This window comes from Mytilus trossulus, chromosome 2 (genome assembly GCF_036588685.1).
Source record: "Mytilus trossulus isolate FHL-02 chromosome 2, PNRI_Mtr1.1.1.hap1, whole genome shotgun sequence".
NCBI lineage: Eukaryota > Metazoa > Mollusca > Bivalvia > Mytilida > Mytilidae > Mytilus > Mytilus trossulus.
This window is the reverse complement of record NC_086374.1, coordinates 1514282-1532213: the sequence shown is the minus strand read 5'-3', so window position 1 is coordinate 1532213 and position 17932 is coordinate 1514282. Positions and strand designations below refer to the sequence as shown.

Genomic DNA, 17932 nt, shown 5'->3' with positions numbered 1-17932 from the left:
ATCACTGTTGATCAAAGTGAAATTTAAGATGTAAGTAAAGAGTATTAGAAATCTCAGGCTGTACAAAAATACATGTCCCGAAACTGAAATTTTAAAGACATACATAGAAAATACCCCCATTGATCATTCTTATCTCAAAATAAGGGTGAAATATCAAAAAGCAGTCTCAAGTCAATTACATGTTGTATCGTGACATATGTTATTTACAGGTTTACAACAGATATAAATTTTGAATTAATATAAATATTTTACTTCATCTGCTGTGTTGCCCTAATTGTCGAGAATTTAGCGGATTAAAATAAAATATGACTTGAAAAGTTTCCAATCGGTCACGGTGAAGGTAGTTTGGCCGCCACTATTTCACCGCTAGACATTCATAATTTCATTTGGTTATCCTCTTTGTAGAAATTCCTCCTTCAAATTTGTTTCTCAACCGCTCAGAAGTAAGTTAAATCATAGTCAATTTGAAAAATATGCATGATATTCTTTATTTGTGTATTCAATCACCGCTACAAATAAAGAGATGAGATGAATAATACAGTAGCACACTAGCAGTAAAACCCACTACTTTACTCCTTGTCACTTTGGTTTGAATATCTTATTGATAAAGGTACTAATCATTATACTACCTTGGACCAAGGATTTGCATATCTCACCATATGAAACAAATCCTTGTTCGAGACTTTTATCATTTGGTCGGCTTATATATTTTATGCATGGGAAGATAAATTATAGTTATAGCTTAAGTTTATATTAATTTGAAACACAAGTAATATAAGATAGATAAGATATTTTATTTTCCAATTATGGGCCCCAAAGGGCATAAACATTACAACATCAATAATTTTTTTCATAATACAATACAAACAATGAGATAAAAAAAAAAAAGTTAAACGAGAACTATTTAAGTTCTTAAGGTGGTATGGGTGTCTTTCGCCATCTTGGATTGTAAAAAACAGAGAATCTAAGGTCCATATTTTCTATCAAGTTAGCAAAATTTGATGCAGGAATGCAGAAATTTAATGTGAATTTTCATTTAAAAGAACCAATTTATAAGAATATAACTTAGAAATAATAATATTTTTACAAGTGTAGATTAATTTTGGTTGTTTTTGAATATTTTCAAATCGGCATTTTAAGGGGAGATAACTCTATAACAGTGCATTTTCTGAAGGACTCTACATGAAATTTTCCTATTTTGTCATTTAGCCGGGAAAAACGTACGGTGACCCTATCTTTTCTTTTGATATTCTCAAAGCATTGTCTGAAAGCAATCTTTTCCTAATTTATTTTACAACTCTATCATTTTGTTTATTTGCAATTCACAAAATGGGGTTTTTTCCTGTATAATCCATACAAAATTTGTCATTTTGTCACAACCTGTAGTTTGAGAAAATGCACGGTGACCTATCATTTTTATAATATTTTTGATCATGTATCAATAGATACTACATTTTGACAAAGTATGAACAAATTCTATCATTTTTATTTTAGACTCCTATACCACCTTAAAGAATACGTAGATAAAGAATCTATAGTATGTTTTTTTTAATACTAATGCATTTTATTGCAAGTGTGGTTGATATAGATAACAAACAAGTAGCCCAAAAAGAAAAAAAGAAAAATAGATATCCACATATGTATAGTACACAAAAAGTTGGATCAATTAAATATATAATAATTAGCCAAAAAGAAAGTAGAAATTAAACATGTCCATGACTCATCCTGTGTCAGCAGCAAATAGGAAAGCATTATGGTTTCCTAAAGGCAGCTGACACCAGGGGGCGATACCTTATGGGCCATAGGCATGTAAAATGTGTGTAAATGTCTCTTTCCTACCTGTATCAAAAGCAAACAAGGAAGCATCATAGGTAACTTGAATGCAGTTGATACCAGGGGACGATGCCTCAAGGATATAAGAGAACATTTGAATAAATAATATATCTTAACAATTTTTATTTTTTTTAATCGGCTAGTATGTTTGTGATATTCAGATGAATATAATTTTCTATGTCCAATCAAATGTATATACACACATAGATCTCCTTTAACTAATCTTCACTAAGGAAGATGTTTGTATATAAAATTACATATTATTTTAAGTAACTCAACATTTTCTACACTAAATAACCAGATAATTTTGCTTTGACTGTTCATATGATTAAAATAAGAATTATATTGTGCAATACTAGCTAACATACAATTTCTATCATCCTCAAATTTGTTACAATCAAATAGAAAATGAGCCTCATCTTCGACAGTATTGGAAGAACATTTATTACATATTCTGTTAATTCGGGGAATACCCTGATATCTACCTAATTCTATTTGTAATCTATGAGAAGATACACGTAATTTAGTAAAACTTCTTCTAAGTTCAAAATTCTTGATCAATGTTAGATATTTTTCAAAACCAAAATTTGTTTTATATAAAAGGTAGGTTTTCAGTTTACTGTCTGAAAATTTATCTATTTGTTTTTTCCAACAGCTAATAAACAATATTGATAGCTTGGTTTGTATATATTTCTTAAATTTGTATAAGGATTCACAAAATGGAGCATTTATGGCATTTGTATAGTCAATACCAAGTATTTTAAAAACAACATTTATTGAACCATACCATGATGTTATATTCATGTGATGTAGTGTCTTTGATTGTGTATATGCCTCTTTTAATAGAGGAAAATTATCACCTAAATTCTCTAATCTATACCAGTACAATAACATTCCTTTTATAATATTAAAATATATTGGAAATCTTCCAAGTTCAGATAACACTGCAGCATTTGTTGTTTTCTTGTGTACCCCAAGTATAAATTTACAAAATTTTATATGAAGTTTCTCATATATAATGAGTGGATTTTTTGGTTTACTGGATTTACACCGATGTAGACTTGAAATTAATCAAATATTATCAGATGAATAGAAATGGAAAGCGTTTTACAAGACATTCAACTTTTTCCCCTAACACTGTCAACGTATATATGTGTTCCCCCTAACAGACGTTCCAGTGGAAACTTTGTTTTAAACAATGTCATAATACATATACCTGTTGGAACAAATATTCTATACTATTTATTTCGTTAGGAACATCTACTGTAATATTTATTCCTGTCGAAATAATATTCCGGAATATGTTTTCCCTTTGGAACTAATATTATGAAGGAACATCTACTTCGTGACAACACAATCTATGTCATCGAAATGAAGGAAATAAGCGTATTTTTATAGTAACTGATCTAATCGTCTTATTTGTGTAAAATACACATGCAACACGGGGCTTGTTTTTATCACAGTGTATTACGTCTAAAAACTAAACATGCAAAACATGCACACCATATCATTTTACGGTCAAAAGAACGCCTATGTCAAAGTCAAATTCAACGGTGTTTTAGGCACTGGAGCATTTAATCGTAACATGGTTTTCAAAATAGCATACGTAAGCCTTTTACATAGTCAGGGCTAATTAAAGAAGTTTAAAGAAAGTTAATCTCGTCTTCAAATTGTACATTTTAAATCTGCTATTGAACTAAACAAAGTGTTAGGTATTGAATGTCAAAGTTATGAAGTATTTGTTAGTAAATCAAAACATTACATTGTCAACAGAGGCGTTATTTACCTATAGTAAATAGGTAAAATTTGATTTAATTTGTGATTGTAAAGGGGATAAATAATACAGTGAATTAGTTAGGATTATATAATAGTGACTAATTCAAATTTTCAAATAAATGTAAAAAAAGAAAAAAGAAAAGGATAATCTGTGTACATGTTAGACATAAATATTTACAAATTCGTCACTCGATCCAGTAAATAGAAACAGTCCTGAAATCAGAGACGGCAATGACATTGTCACGTTATATAATAATGTATGGTACCAGGAATTAAAAGGTAGTTAAATTCGCTGTGGTGTCTATGTCGTAGTTGGACTTCTCAGATTCATTTTGAAGAACATACTCGTGCGAACTACAAGGACTTTGACTGGGTGTGCAGACCTGAATTCCCTTATGACGTTATCATGGGGTGCTCCGCTAGTAAGACTTACCGTGGCGGTAACTCCCTACGAATCGTCATGGTGGGCCTAGATGGCAGTGGTAAGTCACATTTTTAATGTTTGGGGTTGGGCGGCATGCAGTTTTTAACTTTTATACAAAAAAAAATTCCAACAAGTTCTTCATAAGCATACACGATAAAAAAAAAGTAAATGTTGATTTTAATATTTTATCAATTCGAAATAGAAAATAAGTTTTTACACTTGAAGTTCGGCTTCTGAAACCATTTTGTTCTCTCAAGACATATAAAAACAAACATGGTTCCATCTCCTCCATAAACACACTGTCACACACGATATACTCGATGTCTTAAATGAATTGAAATGATTCCCACTCTACCTATAGGCACATGATATAAATCATTTTTATTCGATATGAATAAAAGGAGATACTTATATACGTCAATGATACGAAACCAAACGACTGAAATATTCAAATGACAAGTAAAGGTCAACATTCAAGTCTTCAATGTTAGATGGGCGTCTTTACTTATGGAAATCTCTCTCTTAATTGTTCCAAGTCTAAAAAAACAAGTAACTGAAAGAGAAAAAAAGATTTACAGATGTGCAATACTAATCTTCTACATCAAGAGAGCGAGAGCATGTACCACGCGATATATTCTTTATATATCTTACTTTAAATATTGTAGGTAAAACACAACGTATTGTACCCTAATGACAAGAGACTTTTTTTTAATTTATTGAACCACTCTGACTTTACTTTGACTTTTCCTATGTAACAGGACCGTTTTGTACCACACAGTAACTGTAATTACTTGACAGTGTAGGTAAAGTACCTTGTTTTGTGAAAGGCGGTATTGTATATAATATAATACTATACAATACTATGCTGTAAGATCCAATACAACCAATTAAGGCACTGGTGTTAATGCCCATTACAATATATCTTGTTATGACATCAAAAGTTTCAATAAAATACTTTGGTTGTCTCTCTTTGAACAGTAAATTGATCGTAATTATATTGAATAGTAATCCAACTTGACATTGTAGGTAAAACCACGTTAATGTACAGACTAGTGACAGGAGAAGTAACGGAGGCAACACCTACGTTAGGATTTAATGTAGAGACAATAACATACAAAGATAATGAATTCACAATCTGGGATATGGGAGGTCAGGAGAACATCAGAAGATTGTGGAGGCATTATTTTCTAAGAATTAGAGGTAGGACATACACAAAAATAGTTCTCCCTTTTCGGTAATTGCATTTAGAGACAAAACGACAGAAAAATAACTTTAAAGATTAGTAGAGCAATGTTCTTTCCTCTGAATAGGATAACTTATATAATTTTTTTATATTTTTAGAGATGAGTTAGGGCAGAACGCTTTTCTTTTAAAAAATATTAAAATTGAAATGAAACTCATCGGCATCACAATCGTGGACTATTGAGTCAGATTAGTTTGATAAGACATGAGACAAAAATAAAATTCCACCGATTAAATTCTGCAATAACAAACACATGTTTCAAATGAGCTTGATATATAATTTCATAACTAAATGAAGAAATACAATTGTATACCATTTGTTTATGAAGGTTGTCTTTTATTATACAGGTATCCTATTTGTAATTGACAGTGCAGACAAGGACAGGATAGACGAGGCACAAGAATTACTGGATGAACTTTTGCAACACAATGAACTTTTAGGGACACCAATTGTCGTTGTGGCTAACAAACAAGACTTAGATGGTATACAATATAAAACATTAAACATTGTTTTTATAGGGTGATCTATACTGCAGATTCAGCATTGTAACGTAATTTTACCTACATATACAGCTTTGGTGCTATACTTTATCTGAGCCGAGTAAAAAATATCGTCATGCGTAGTCCTTCCGTTGGTGATTTACACATTATATGGTTTGAGAAAAAAACCTGTTATAGCTGACTATGTGGTATGGGCTTTGCTCATTGTTGAAGGCCGTACGATGATCTATAGTTGTTAATGTCTGTGTCATTTTGGTCTTTTGTGGATAGTCATCTCATTGGCAATCATACCACATCTTCTTTTTATATTGACAGATTTTTCATTTGAAGAAGAAGAAAAAACCACATTCATGATGTTACCACTCAAACAAAAGTAGAATGAATGAAGAATATATAATTATAAGAGCAGATGGTTTGGTATTTTGTAAATGCAATAACTTTACTAACCTATATTTAATTATATTTATTCTAGGTGCAATGAAGGAAAAGGACATTGTCGAACTTTTAGAGCTTAAACACATCTCTGGACGTCTATGTACTATACAGGGAACGAGTGCAATAACAGGAGCTGGTATCCACAAAGCATTAGACAATATCCTTAGATTCAGACATCATATGGAGAGTGCTCGAGGATAGAGTTTGTACTGATCAATGAGTTCATGCTGATTATCAAGTATCCTATAATTTCCAGAACAATGCAATGGAAATATAAATCGTGACATCTTAAAGATGAAATGTATGTTTGACCTGACAATCATGTTATAAGGAACATTCCATATAGTGTATACCTTTTTTTGGTATGAGAATATATTTATCACTACTAGAATTTTTCAAAGACGAAGAACATATTTTCATTGGCATAATGATGCATTGTTTTTATTCAAGAACCCATTCATATATGTAATAATATTTATAAAAATGTTAGTTATTATTTTTGTATTTGCTTTTAATTGAATCACCCATCGTGAAGTCGCTTGGATAAAAATGTGATCTTATGTCCAACCTTCCGTTCTTCCATACGGTATCGAACAAATGTATGGATATTTTTCTCCGCCTAAAGATTTTTTTCAGTTCACAACAATAAAATATACATGAGTTTTCAATTACAGGTTGAGTAAGCGTTTCATTCCAGTCAGTGGAAACAAATTTTATTGATTTTGTCATGAACACATGCACACTAATTGCAAATATATTACGAAAAGGCAGACTATAGAAGATATGATGGGGAGCCGTTTAGATAATAATAAAGAAAGCCAGACTATATGACTAGATACGAGTGGTTACAAGGCGATTTTTGATAACTACGTATTTGTGTGATAGGTGAAGGCAACAGAATTAAACCGCTGTCCAAAAGTTCATCTCAGTCTACTAGTATTTGAGTTTTCATCGTAATTAGTTATCAAAGGTATCAGGATTATAATTTAGTACGCAAGACGCGCGTTTCGTCTACACAAGACGCACCAGTGACGCTCATATCAAAGAAGTTATAAGGCCAAACAAATACAAAGTTGAAGAGCATTGAGGATCCAAAATTCCAAAAAAATGTGCCAAATACGGCTAAGGTAATCTATGCCTGGGATAAGAAAATCCTTAGTTTTTCGAAAAATTCAAAGTTTTATAAACAGGAAATTTATAAAAATGACCACATAATTGATATTCATGTCAACACCGAAGTGCTGACTACTGGGCTGGTGATACCCTCGGGGACGAAACGTCCACCAGCAGAGGCATCGACCCATGTAAATAGTTATCAAAGGTAACAGGATTATAATTTAGTACGCCAGACGGGAGTTATTCCGGTCAGACAATTTAAATATTCACCATGATGCTTTCATTCCTCAACGTAATTGTTTGGTATGTGCAACCCGTCTTATATGCTACAAAAGTACTGACCGTAACTGTGAGATACGCTTATTCCAACCTATTTTTCCAGACATGAATGCACTCACCGTAATTGCGAGATACGGACTGTATGACATTCGTATTTTATTTATCAAAGTAGTTGTAATATAAGTCCATCCCGGCCTATCTGCTAGACGAGTCATCATCGTAATTGTGAGAGACGGTCAAAGTGATTGTTTGATTAAACAAGAATGTGTCCATAGTACACGGATGCCCCAATCGCACTATCATTTACTATGTTCAGTGTACCGTGAAATTGCGGTCAAAACTCTAATTTGGCATAAAAATTAGAAAGATCATATCATAAGGAACATGTGTACTATGTTTCAAGTTGATAGGACTTCAACATCATACCACATCTCCTTTTTTATATTCATCAAAAACTACCTTGATCAAAAACTTTAACTGGACGCGGGACGGACAGACGAACGGACGCACAGACCTGAAATGATAAAGGTCATATATGGGGCATAAAAAAAAACGAAAAGAAACCAGGTAACATTCTAGATGAAACCGTAAAAAAGTCAATGCGTTGAAAATTCATCATAAATACCAGAATTTAAAAAAATTTACGCCAGACATGCGTTTACAAAACTTAGTTTAATAAATAGGTTCTTAACTTGAAGAATAATGCATAATGACTATCAAGAGGTAATTTAAAGGCACACACAATGTAATCGGCATTTATGTTATTGACCCTCAGGTGCTGATTTGAAGGTCAAAGCAATTTACCTCTACATAATGACCATCAAGTGCTGATTTGAAGGTCAACAACAATTTACCTTAACAAAATGACTACCAAGTGCTGATTTGAAGGTCAAAGCAATTTACCTCTACATAATGACCATCAAGTGCTGATTTGAAGGTCAACAACAATTTACCTTAACAAAATGACCATCAAGTGCTGATTTGAAGGTCAAAACAATTGTGTCATCTATAATGACCATCAACTGCTGATTTGAAGGTCAACAACAATTTACCTATAAATAATGACCATCAAGTGCTAATTTAAAGGTCAAAAATAATTTACCTCTACATAATGACCATCAAGTGCTGATTTGAAAGTCAACAACAATTTTGTCATACATAATGACTATCAAGTGCTGATTTAAAAGTCAAAAACAATTTTGTCATACATAATAACAATCAAGTGCTGATTTGAAGGTCAAAAGCAATTTACTATAGTTGTTAATGTCTGTGTCATTTTGGTCTTTTGTGGATAGTTGTCTCATTGGCAATCATACCACATCTTCTTTTTTATATAGTCATACAGAATGACTATCAATGACATAGGAGGATCCAGGGGGCCCTGGCTCCCCTTTTCGTGGGAAAAAATTGGTTGATTATATACGTTATCACTGTAGCATGACTGGAGCGGCCCCTTATGAAAAGTTCTGGATTCGCCACTGCATGATAGTGCTGATTTGAAGGTCAAAATCAATTAGGTCAAATATAAAGACAATCAAGCGCTGATTTGAAGGTCAACAACAATTTACCTCTACATTTAGGTGGTTGACCGTTACGGAATAACCATTTCACAAATGATATCGGATATGTTCCTTACGTCATAACTACAATCCCCTTCCCTTTCATAAATGTGACCTACCGAATTTGTTATCACATAAGCAACACGACGGGTGCCACATGTAAAGCAGGATCTGCTTACCATTCCAGAGCACCTGAGATCACCCCTAGTTTTTAATGGGTTTTGTGTTGTATATTCTTTAGTTTTCTATGTTCATTGTTGTGTTATATGTGTTCTTTTGTTTGTCTGTTTTTACTTTTAGCCATGGCGTTGTCAGATTATTTTAGATTTATGAGTTTAACTGTCCCTTTGGTATCTTTCGTCCCTTGTTCAAATGACAATCAAATGCAGATTTGAAGGTTCATATCAATTTAATCATACATAATGACTGTAAAGTGCTGGTTTAAAGGTCTAAAACTATATACCTCTTCATAATGACCATCAAATGCTGAAATAAACAAAAACCATTTTGTCATGCAGAATTACCAGCCAGGGTTTATTTGAAGGTCAAACTCAATTTAGTCATATATAAATACGCTCAAGGCTGAAGAGCTGATTTGAAGGCCAAAACAAGGCAGACATAAATCAAGACACTCAGGTGCTGTTTTGAAGCCCCATAAAAATGAAGTCATTCAAAATTACCACCTAGTGCCGATTTGAATGTCAAAACAATGCAGTAATACATAAAGACCATCAAGTGCTGATTTGAGGGTCAAAATAATTTAGCCATACATAAAGACATTCAATCGCTGATTGAAGAAAAAAGACCAATATATACACCACATCTTGGTTAAATCGGTGTACAAACATAGAATATTTACCTTTAGAGTTAAAATTAAGTTACCACCCTGAGATTCAATAATAGTTAAAAGAAATATAGTAATTCAGCAATCTATCATCCAACTGAAATTTTACTATGTGCCTGGTGTAGTAAGTAAATTTGAAAACTGACAAAACGGTTAAAATATGCATTGCACAAAGTAATGTTCTTTCTCTGATTGTTAATGACGACTTTACACTTAATCCATTAGATGTTGGATGTCATCATCTTGTAAACAGTAAAACCTTTAAATTACTGAAGTCCGAGGAAAATTCAAAACAGAAAGCCCTTAACCAAAAGGCAAAATCAAAAGCTCAAAGACACCAAACAAATGGTACAGGCATTTATTATGTAGTAAAATGTAGAATTAAACATGATTTTATAGCTAGCTAAACTTCTCACTTGTGTGACAGTCGCATCAAATTTTATTATATTGACAACAATGAGTGAACACAACAAATAGACATAAAAGGGTAAAAATGTCGAAAAAGGGGTACAGCAATCAACATTGTGTTATAATCTTAATCACTATAAAAACAAACAAATATGTAACTAAGAATCACAAAAAGGAATTATGACAAAGCATATTAGCAAAAGTGATAGACAAGAACTGTGAGTACTTCCAGATCTGTTCTTTGTATCATTTTTGTCAGGAATGAAAATAAATCCCTGCAATGTCCAGTTCGTTTTTTTTTTAATTTTGTATCTCTTTTGCACCAATCTGATGAGTCAAGCCTTTTTAAAATGTTTTTTTATAGTTTTTTCTTATGTTGTATTGTTACACCACTATCTTTAGTTTTTGGTTTAGGGATTGGCACCAGGAAATATGCTTAACCCCACCACATTCTTTAAGTGCATATCCCAAGTCAGGAACCTGAAGTTCAGTGCTTTTTGGTCATATTTTTTTTTTCGTAAATTCTTTTGATACAAATAAGACCATAAGTTTCCTCAATTGATTTTTAAAAAATATCATGTCAAGGCCTTTAAAAGACGGCTATGTAGTGTGGGTTTTTCATTGTTGAAGGTCATATAGTCACTTAAAATGCTTACATCCACTTTATTTGAACTTTGGTGAATAGTAGTCTCATTGGCAATCAAAGCTAATAAACAAGCAATGAAGGTGGTTGGCAAAGTAATCTCCATGGAAATAAAATATTCAATTGTACAACTGCATAACAAATGTTATTACTTATTGTAAGGGATTTCTTTCAAACTAACCTAATTAAAAGTTAGCTCCCCATAACATTGAATACTCCTTGCTGGTTTTTTTGTGAGTCAAGCAATTTTCAACTGATTTTGACTGTTTGTTCTTATATTGTGCTGTTCTGCATTCTGTAGGTCCCAGCCTCAACTTTGGAGCCTGTAATTCAATGTTTGTCAATGGTTTCTGTCCTATTTGTTTTTCATGCATTGTTTTTGGCTTTTATGTTGCAGGTTTCGACATGGAACAACTAACATGGCTTAATATTGTTTTCTGTTTTCAGTTTCTTTCTGAAAAAAATCAAGGTTAAAGCCAACCAAAAAAAATATAAGGGTAAAAATCATAATTCAAGGGAGAGAGCTCCTCTAACAGGCATTTAATCATTTTGGTAAAAATGAAAAATCAGTAGATCTTTTGAGAAAAGATTCCAAAACAGTTTTTGTATCTATTGATTTTCTAAATTTCTCTATCTGTAAAGTTTTTCAAGATAAAATGTGATATTCATATTTTAATTTTCGATTTTCGGCGTTGGTAGTGATTTTGATTGTCAGATTTAATCATCATACAGGATTTTCCTGTCCCAGGCATAGATAACCATAGCCATATTTGGCACAACATTTTGGAATTTTGGATCCTCAATGCTCATCAACTTTGTACTTGTTTGGCTTTCTAAATATTTTGATGTGAGCATCACTGATGAGTCTTTTGTAGAAAAAACGCGCGTCTGGCATACTAAATTATAATCCTGGTACCTTTGAGAACTAATTAAGTCACATACTAGGCGAGGTAGACCAGATTTCAGAGAAGTATTTTATAAAAGTTTACAGACAACAGACAAGTCGATAGATGCAGAGTGAGAGCAAAAGATTAAAACGGCCTTTGAAAACAAATGTCTCTTACTTTAACATTCATGTACCTCCAAATCTCAGCCAAATCTCAGCCATGTTGTGTTGAAAGGGGAAATCATCCATGTCTCTTACCTTCAGAAATATAAACCTTTATGCATAAAGTGTAGGATGTCAACTCCTATGCCTGATTGTATTCTCAGTCGAAACATTATTTTAAATGTAACATTTTTTTAATTTTTATTTTCCCTCAACAATTTTGAAATATATAACAAAAACAATTAATAACAAAAAGATATAAAGTAAATATGGACTATAGGCTTAAATGGCAGTGTTGCACAGAATGTTCTTAAACAATGGTCATATAATGAACATTTAAATACATGGAAATATTAAATGTATAAATTAAGAAAAAAGTTTGGACATCTAAGAAACGGGTGCTCAACTTAAATAAAGGTTTTCATTGATCCAGGTTCTGGATAGCTGTAAGATGAAATCATTAAACAAAATAAGAAATTTCTTTTACAGAAATTTCTAGAATTCAGTTTCCAAGTCTGGAATTTAAAAAATAATCAAGAAATGATCCAAAATAGCACAACTTCAGCATGCGTTGAATCGTTCTGAGGGGTTTCATTTTCTGGGTTTTAACACAAAATAGTCAAACTTTACACTGCCTGCCCAACATCACAATACTAAAACATGGTTTTGCACTTTGTGCAACCTGTCCAAGAATCACTGATTACAAAGAATTCTTTGATCTATAACATTCTTTTTTTTTCTATGACTTATTTATTCCTCAGTTGTCCTTCTTTGTCATATCAAACTCAGTTGTATATTTAATTATCCTCTTCATCAGAATTACCATAAACCAAATTAGCTGATGTAACATTCTTTAGATTTGGACAGGTTCCATACAGTAATTCTGGTACTCCAGGCTTCACGTGGGTTCCATCTAAATTAAGTAATGTTAGATTGGGAAGCTTCAAGCACTTTACTCCTAAAAAATATACACTCTGTAACTTATCTGGTATGTATGAGCTTTAAAAACTTCTAAGAACAATCTCTACACAGTTAATATGATATTTATACATATCCAAAATAACAAGCATTCTGTGTGTATTGCATGGTAATACATAGTCCCTTACCAGTAAAAAAATCTTTGCATTGGTTAAAATAAAATTGAGAATGGAAATGGGGAATATGTCAAAAGTATATTCCTTAACCTATGTTACAAATGATAGGAAATCTTTTTATTACATGGAAGAAAGCTAGTGAAACTAGGTTTCTAAATGGTTGAAAAAATCTCTTGAAAAGTTTTAAAAAGGAAGTCATAGTTAGGTTGACTCTTGTATAATAGCTGTGTTCTTTTTTATGACATCAGATTTGTACACTTAATAAGTCACATGACTGACTAGTGTAGCAAGAGGAGTTCAACCCTCCAGAGATGTTGACATACATATCTTTGCTTTTGTGTTGCTTTAAGTTTTATAATGGTGTGCAGTGTTTTGCTGGCTTTACTCTAAAAAAAATTGAGAGTTTCATTTCAACTTGGTTTCTGTGTTTTGAGATACAATTAATAGAGTTTAATAGAAATATAAGATGAGGTCAGTTTAAGATGTCAATACTTTAATAAATAAATGAATTGAGATATTTTCCGTATTCTAAAACTAGATTGATTTAAACTGTTTACCTTTTGAAGAAACTTTGCTTCGACTTAGATTTAGTTTGGTGAGGAAATGCATGTTGTCCAATGTTCCATGGAGAATAAACTTGCTTGTTACCCTGGAAAGAGAAGAACACAGAATATATATCACTCAATAAGATCTATGTCGAATGCCAACTATGGTAATTCTTTTTCTCAATTAAACCTATGATTTTGTTTTAGGGTTCTAAAGGGAACTTTGTGCCACCAACTCTGTGATTTTGATAAGCTGATCAATAAGTGGTAGTGGTAAACCTATCATCTCTATAATACTGTGAAAGTACTTTTATTCGTGGGGTACCAATTTTCGTGGTTTTCGTGGATGACTTTATCCACGAATTTAAGTGTCCAACAAAATAAAACAACCATTGTCCAAATCAAGACATGGAAATATCCCCATCGGAAGTTTGACCACTGATATGATCTAGAGAATATGTTGAATAACGCCAAATCTGAGAATACTTTAATAGCAGTCACAGAACTACAACCGCATGCAGGATTATACCCATTTAATCTTTAATAACCTAACCTGTACAACTTTTGATCCTTTGATTCTCATAAAAAAATATTTTTGATCGATGAAAGTCAGATTTCCGGTATTGAAATGCTAGTATGATAAAGTGTTCATTTTATATCCTCATAGTTCTTGTTCATATGGAAAATAATAATTTCATGCTGGGCTTGATTTTGATAAGAATTATTTGACAATTCAAGATACGTTTATAGCATTTGTTTATGTTACTATTTTCAATAGGTGACATGTGTATGGCCTAATTAACACCTTTGATGGTCTTTAATCTGTTGATCACTTTATCATGGGTAAATAAGTGTTATCACTACGATTAACACGGGTCAATGTTTACTTTGCAATTTCCTTCAATTCAGACTAATTTTTTTTTAGAAAACTAAAATCCACGAATTTAAAAACCCACGAACATGTTAATATTGCTCAATCCACGAAAATTGATACCCACGAATTAAAGTACTTTCACAGTATATAGAATGACATTGGTTCAATCAAACTGAGATATAACACAAACACTTCAGGGGTGGATCCAGCCATTTAAAAAGGGGAGGGGGGGGGGGGGGGGGGGTCCCAAGCCAGGACAAAGGGGGTTCCAACTATATGTCCCCATTCAAATGCATAGTTCTTCCAAAAAAAAAGGGGGGGGTCCCGGAATCCTCCCCCTGGATCCGCCACTGTACTTATAAGCCTTTCTTATCTGAGGATAGAAGTGTTTAACATCCTTGAATAGCTATACATCCCTCGCACATTCAGCCTTTCTTATCAATATATCTATGACCTTTACACACTTACAATGTTGATGACAAGGATAATTCATACAGGCTACAGAAATCTGAAAATAGAGAAATTATATTGTATGCATGACTGAAGCTTAATTAAGTTGATTATCATTGGTTTATAAATATGTTGATGAATACCAAGATTACAATATACTAAATATAATTTTTTTATTAATCACAATTTCATAACTGGTTCTCGCACCTTTTTTAGAAGATTTACTTAATGCATAAAATATAAAGATGTGTGTCACCTGTCATCTCCAAATAATACCAGTATAAAAGGCAAAGCCTATGTTTTGTTTTGTTATGGGACAACCCAAATATCACTCTGAACAAAATTCAGACAGTAGGAGTGCATCATCGTTTCTTGTAGACAAAAAATCTGTTTAAGATTGGTTGAATTGTAGGCAATCTGTAGAGTCAAGCATTACCACAAAGTCACAGATAATGCAAACAATTACAAAATTTATCCCTTTGTGTGGCCTATTTTACAGTTTCTGGATGGATGAACAATATTGGTAAAAAGTATGCTACTATATATTGACTTTTTATTCATTACCAGTAGGTTATTCTTATATAATGTGTCTGAAACAAAGGTATTGAAGGCATATTTAACTTCCTCTATACATATTTTTAAGACCAAAACTGACAACACTATTTTTTTTTTAATAGGACACATAATATTTTAACTGAGTATTTTAAAAATTCTTTAAATTTCCTTCGAAGTTTGTATTTTTCTTATTTCACTTTATTCTGAACTGTTAATACTTACACTTTATAACAGAAGCACCTTCATCTGTTATACTGGTTTTATCCAGATATAATACTTCTAAATTCTTTAACCCTGCAAGTATAAAAATTCAATAAATAGTATAACATCAATGCAGTTCAATGGTCCTTACACAGTATTTAATTTTATATGGTAATATCAAAGAGCAATATCATCTAAAAGCATTGTCCTTTATACAGAGAATATCATGATGAATATCCCATAGCAATGTTTTATGAAATTATCGCAATGAATTATATTCATTGAACAGAGCCAGAAATAAAACAGTTGTTTTAACAAATCAGTAACACCAACCACAGAGGACACACTTAAATGTCTTACAAGTACATTTTATTTAATAGCATACAGATTTACCTTCTAAGAAGAGCATGCCTGTGTCTGTCACATGGGTATTACCAAGCATCAACTTCTTTAACCTGTTGATGAATCAAAGTATACACCAGTTAAAGTTGAATTAATGATTTTGTTATGAATAACTTCAACACTTACAGCTGTCTCAGGTGAGGTTCAATAGGATTCAATCTTTGACTTGTGTAAATTTTTGTTTGTGATAAAAAATAGAAAAAGATACAACTACTATCTGGGTTACATTACACTGAGGGGTCAAAATTAGCACTGGTCCGGTCAAGGCGGATGAGGTAAAATTCTTCTTTTTCATTTAAACATATTTTTTTATGAAAAGCTGCTTCAATGTTACCAAAGATAACTAAGAATAACACAATTAAACGAATGTAATCCATATCACAAGTAAAAGAAATATCGTAGTTTTTGTATTATAACCTTACGTTGTAATCTGGCCGATAGGTTGCATCCCATCATCCCCAACATTAATATAATTTGTCAAGTCTAAACTGGTTAACTGGAATCCTGTTAATAATAAAAGTAAATACTCAATGATCTTAATTGGCTTCTAAACTAAATCTTATATATTTGAAGATAACTAAACAGTTTCCACTTATCATTATAAAAACACCTACTTTTAATCAGACTGTAAAATAATCATTGCAATTTCATTCATATTATGATGTTAGTAAATTGCCATATTCTGGCTATATTTTTTTGTATTAAGAGCAGAGTTTCTAGATGGATTTTTTTGTATTTTTTATATGCAATATTGTGATGGACATGATTTCAACATTCCACAAATGACTTACCTACTAATGATTTCATTCCTACATCAGTTGTTGTCAGTCGACTAGGCAGGTTTATTGCTTGTAGTTTCATACCTAAAACAAAATAAAAAACATTTTTTTCGATGCAACTATAAAAATTAATGTATATGACAAATATTAATACAACTTTGAAAATATTCATAAGTTGGTAAAACATATATTCTCAGCTAGGTACATGCATAAAATGATATACCTGCTAAATGATTACAAGTGAATTATTGAATTCAATAATTTAACATCCTTTCTCATAATAACACTATACTTGTGTGTGGAAATTTTTAGAACCATATATACTATATATATTTGCTTGTCCAAGGTCAAGAGTCTGTAATTCAGTGGTTGTCATTTGTTGCTTTGTTATGTATCGATTTTTTGTTCATTTTTTTGTACATCTCTTTTGAATTATTTTATGTTGGTAAGTTCTATGGGGTATGGGCTTTTCTCATTGATGAAGGCTGAAGGTGACGTATATTTGTTAATTTCTTTGTCATTCTTTCTCTTGTGAAGAGATGTTTCATTCGCAATCATACAACATCTTCTTTTTTTTTATATTTTAACTGAAAATGATAAAACTAACCTAACAGATATGCCAGAGCTCTATCTCCATGGACTTTCTCAGTATGAGATATCCCTAGACATGTCAAGGCTTTATTTTGCTGTAGACATACTAACCTGACAGATATGCCAGAGCTCTATCTCCATGAACTTTCTCTGTATGAGATATCCCTAGACATGTCAAGGCTTTATTCTGCTGTAGACATAAGAGTGAATCTGTTACAACATCAGTATGAGCCACATCTAACGTCTCCAAGTTCTCTAAATCTTGTATACCTGTCAAACCACACACCTGTTTAATAGAAACAAATGTGTGGAGGTTACTTGACCTTGAATTAT

General features: G+C 32.1%; 2 protein-coding genes across 3 annotated transcripts in view; one reads left to right on the top strand and one right to left on the bottom strand.

Moving 5' to 3' along the window:
• Positions 1-3505: 3505 nt before the first annotated feature.
• On the top strand, positions 3506-6545 carry LOC134706216 (uncharacterized). 2 transcript variants are annotated; one of them, XM_063564953.1, is made up of 4 exons: positions 3506-3888; positions 5060-5233; positions 5624-5758; positions 6249-6545. In XM_063564953.1, the coding sequence occupies exons 2-4, from the start codon at positions 5074-5076 to the stop codon at positions 6410-6412; spliced, it is 459 nt and encodes a 152-aa protein (XP_063421023.1). In that variant the 5' UTR covers positions 3506-3888; positions 5060-5073; the 3' UTR covers positions 6413-6545. The 2 variants fall into 2 exon arrangements, with proteins under 2 accessions (XP_063421023.1, XP_063421022.1); XM_063564952.1 differs by having other exon boundaries at positions 3516-4091.
• A 6204-nt stretch (positions 6546-12749) lies between these two features.
• The window catches only part of LOC134706215 (uncharacterized), a 30861-nt gene continuing 25678 nt past the window's right edge, over positions 12750-17932 (bottom strand). Inside the window, exons 17-24 of the mRNA XM_063564951.1 lie at positions 17711-17885; positions 17021-17092; positions 16652-16733; positions 16221-16282; positions 15849-15920; positions 15090-15129; positions 13760-13851; positions 12750-13066 (exon numbers count right to left, since the gene is read on the bottom strand). Of these exons, the coding sequence (XP_063421021.1) occupies positions 12906-13066; positions 13760-13851; positions 15090-15129; positions 15849-15920; positions 16221-16282; positions 16652-16733; positions 17021-17092; positions 17711-17885 (756 nt within the window). The 3' untranslated portion in view covers positions 12750-12905. The remainder of the gene's footprint in view (positions 13067-13759; positions 13852-15089; positions 15130-15848; positions 15921-16220; positions 16283-16651; positions 16734-17020; positions 17093-17710; positions 17886-17932) is intronic.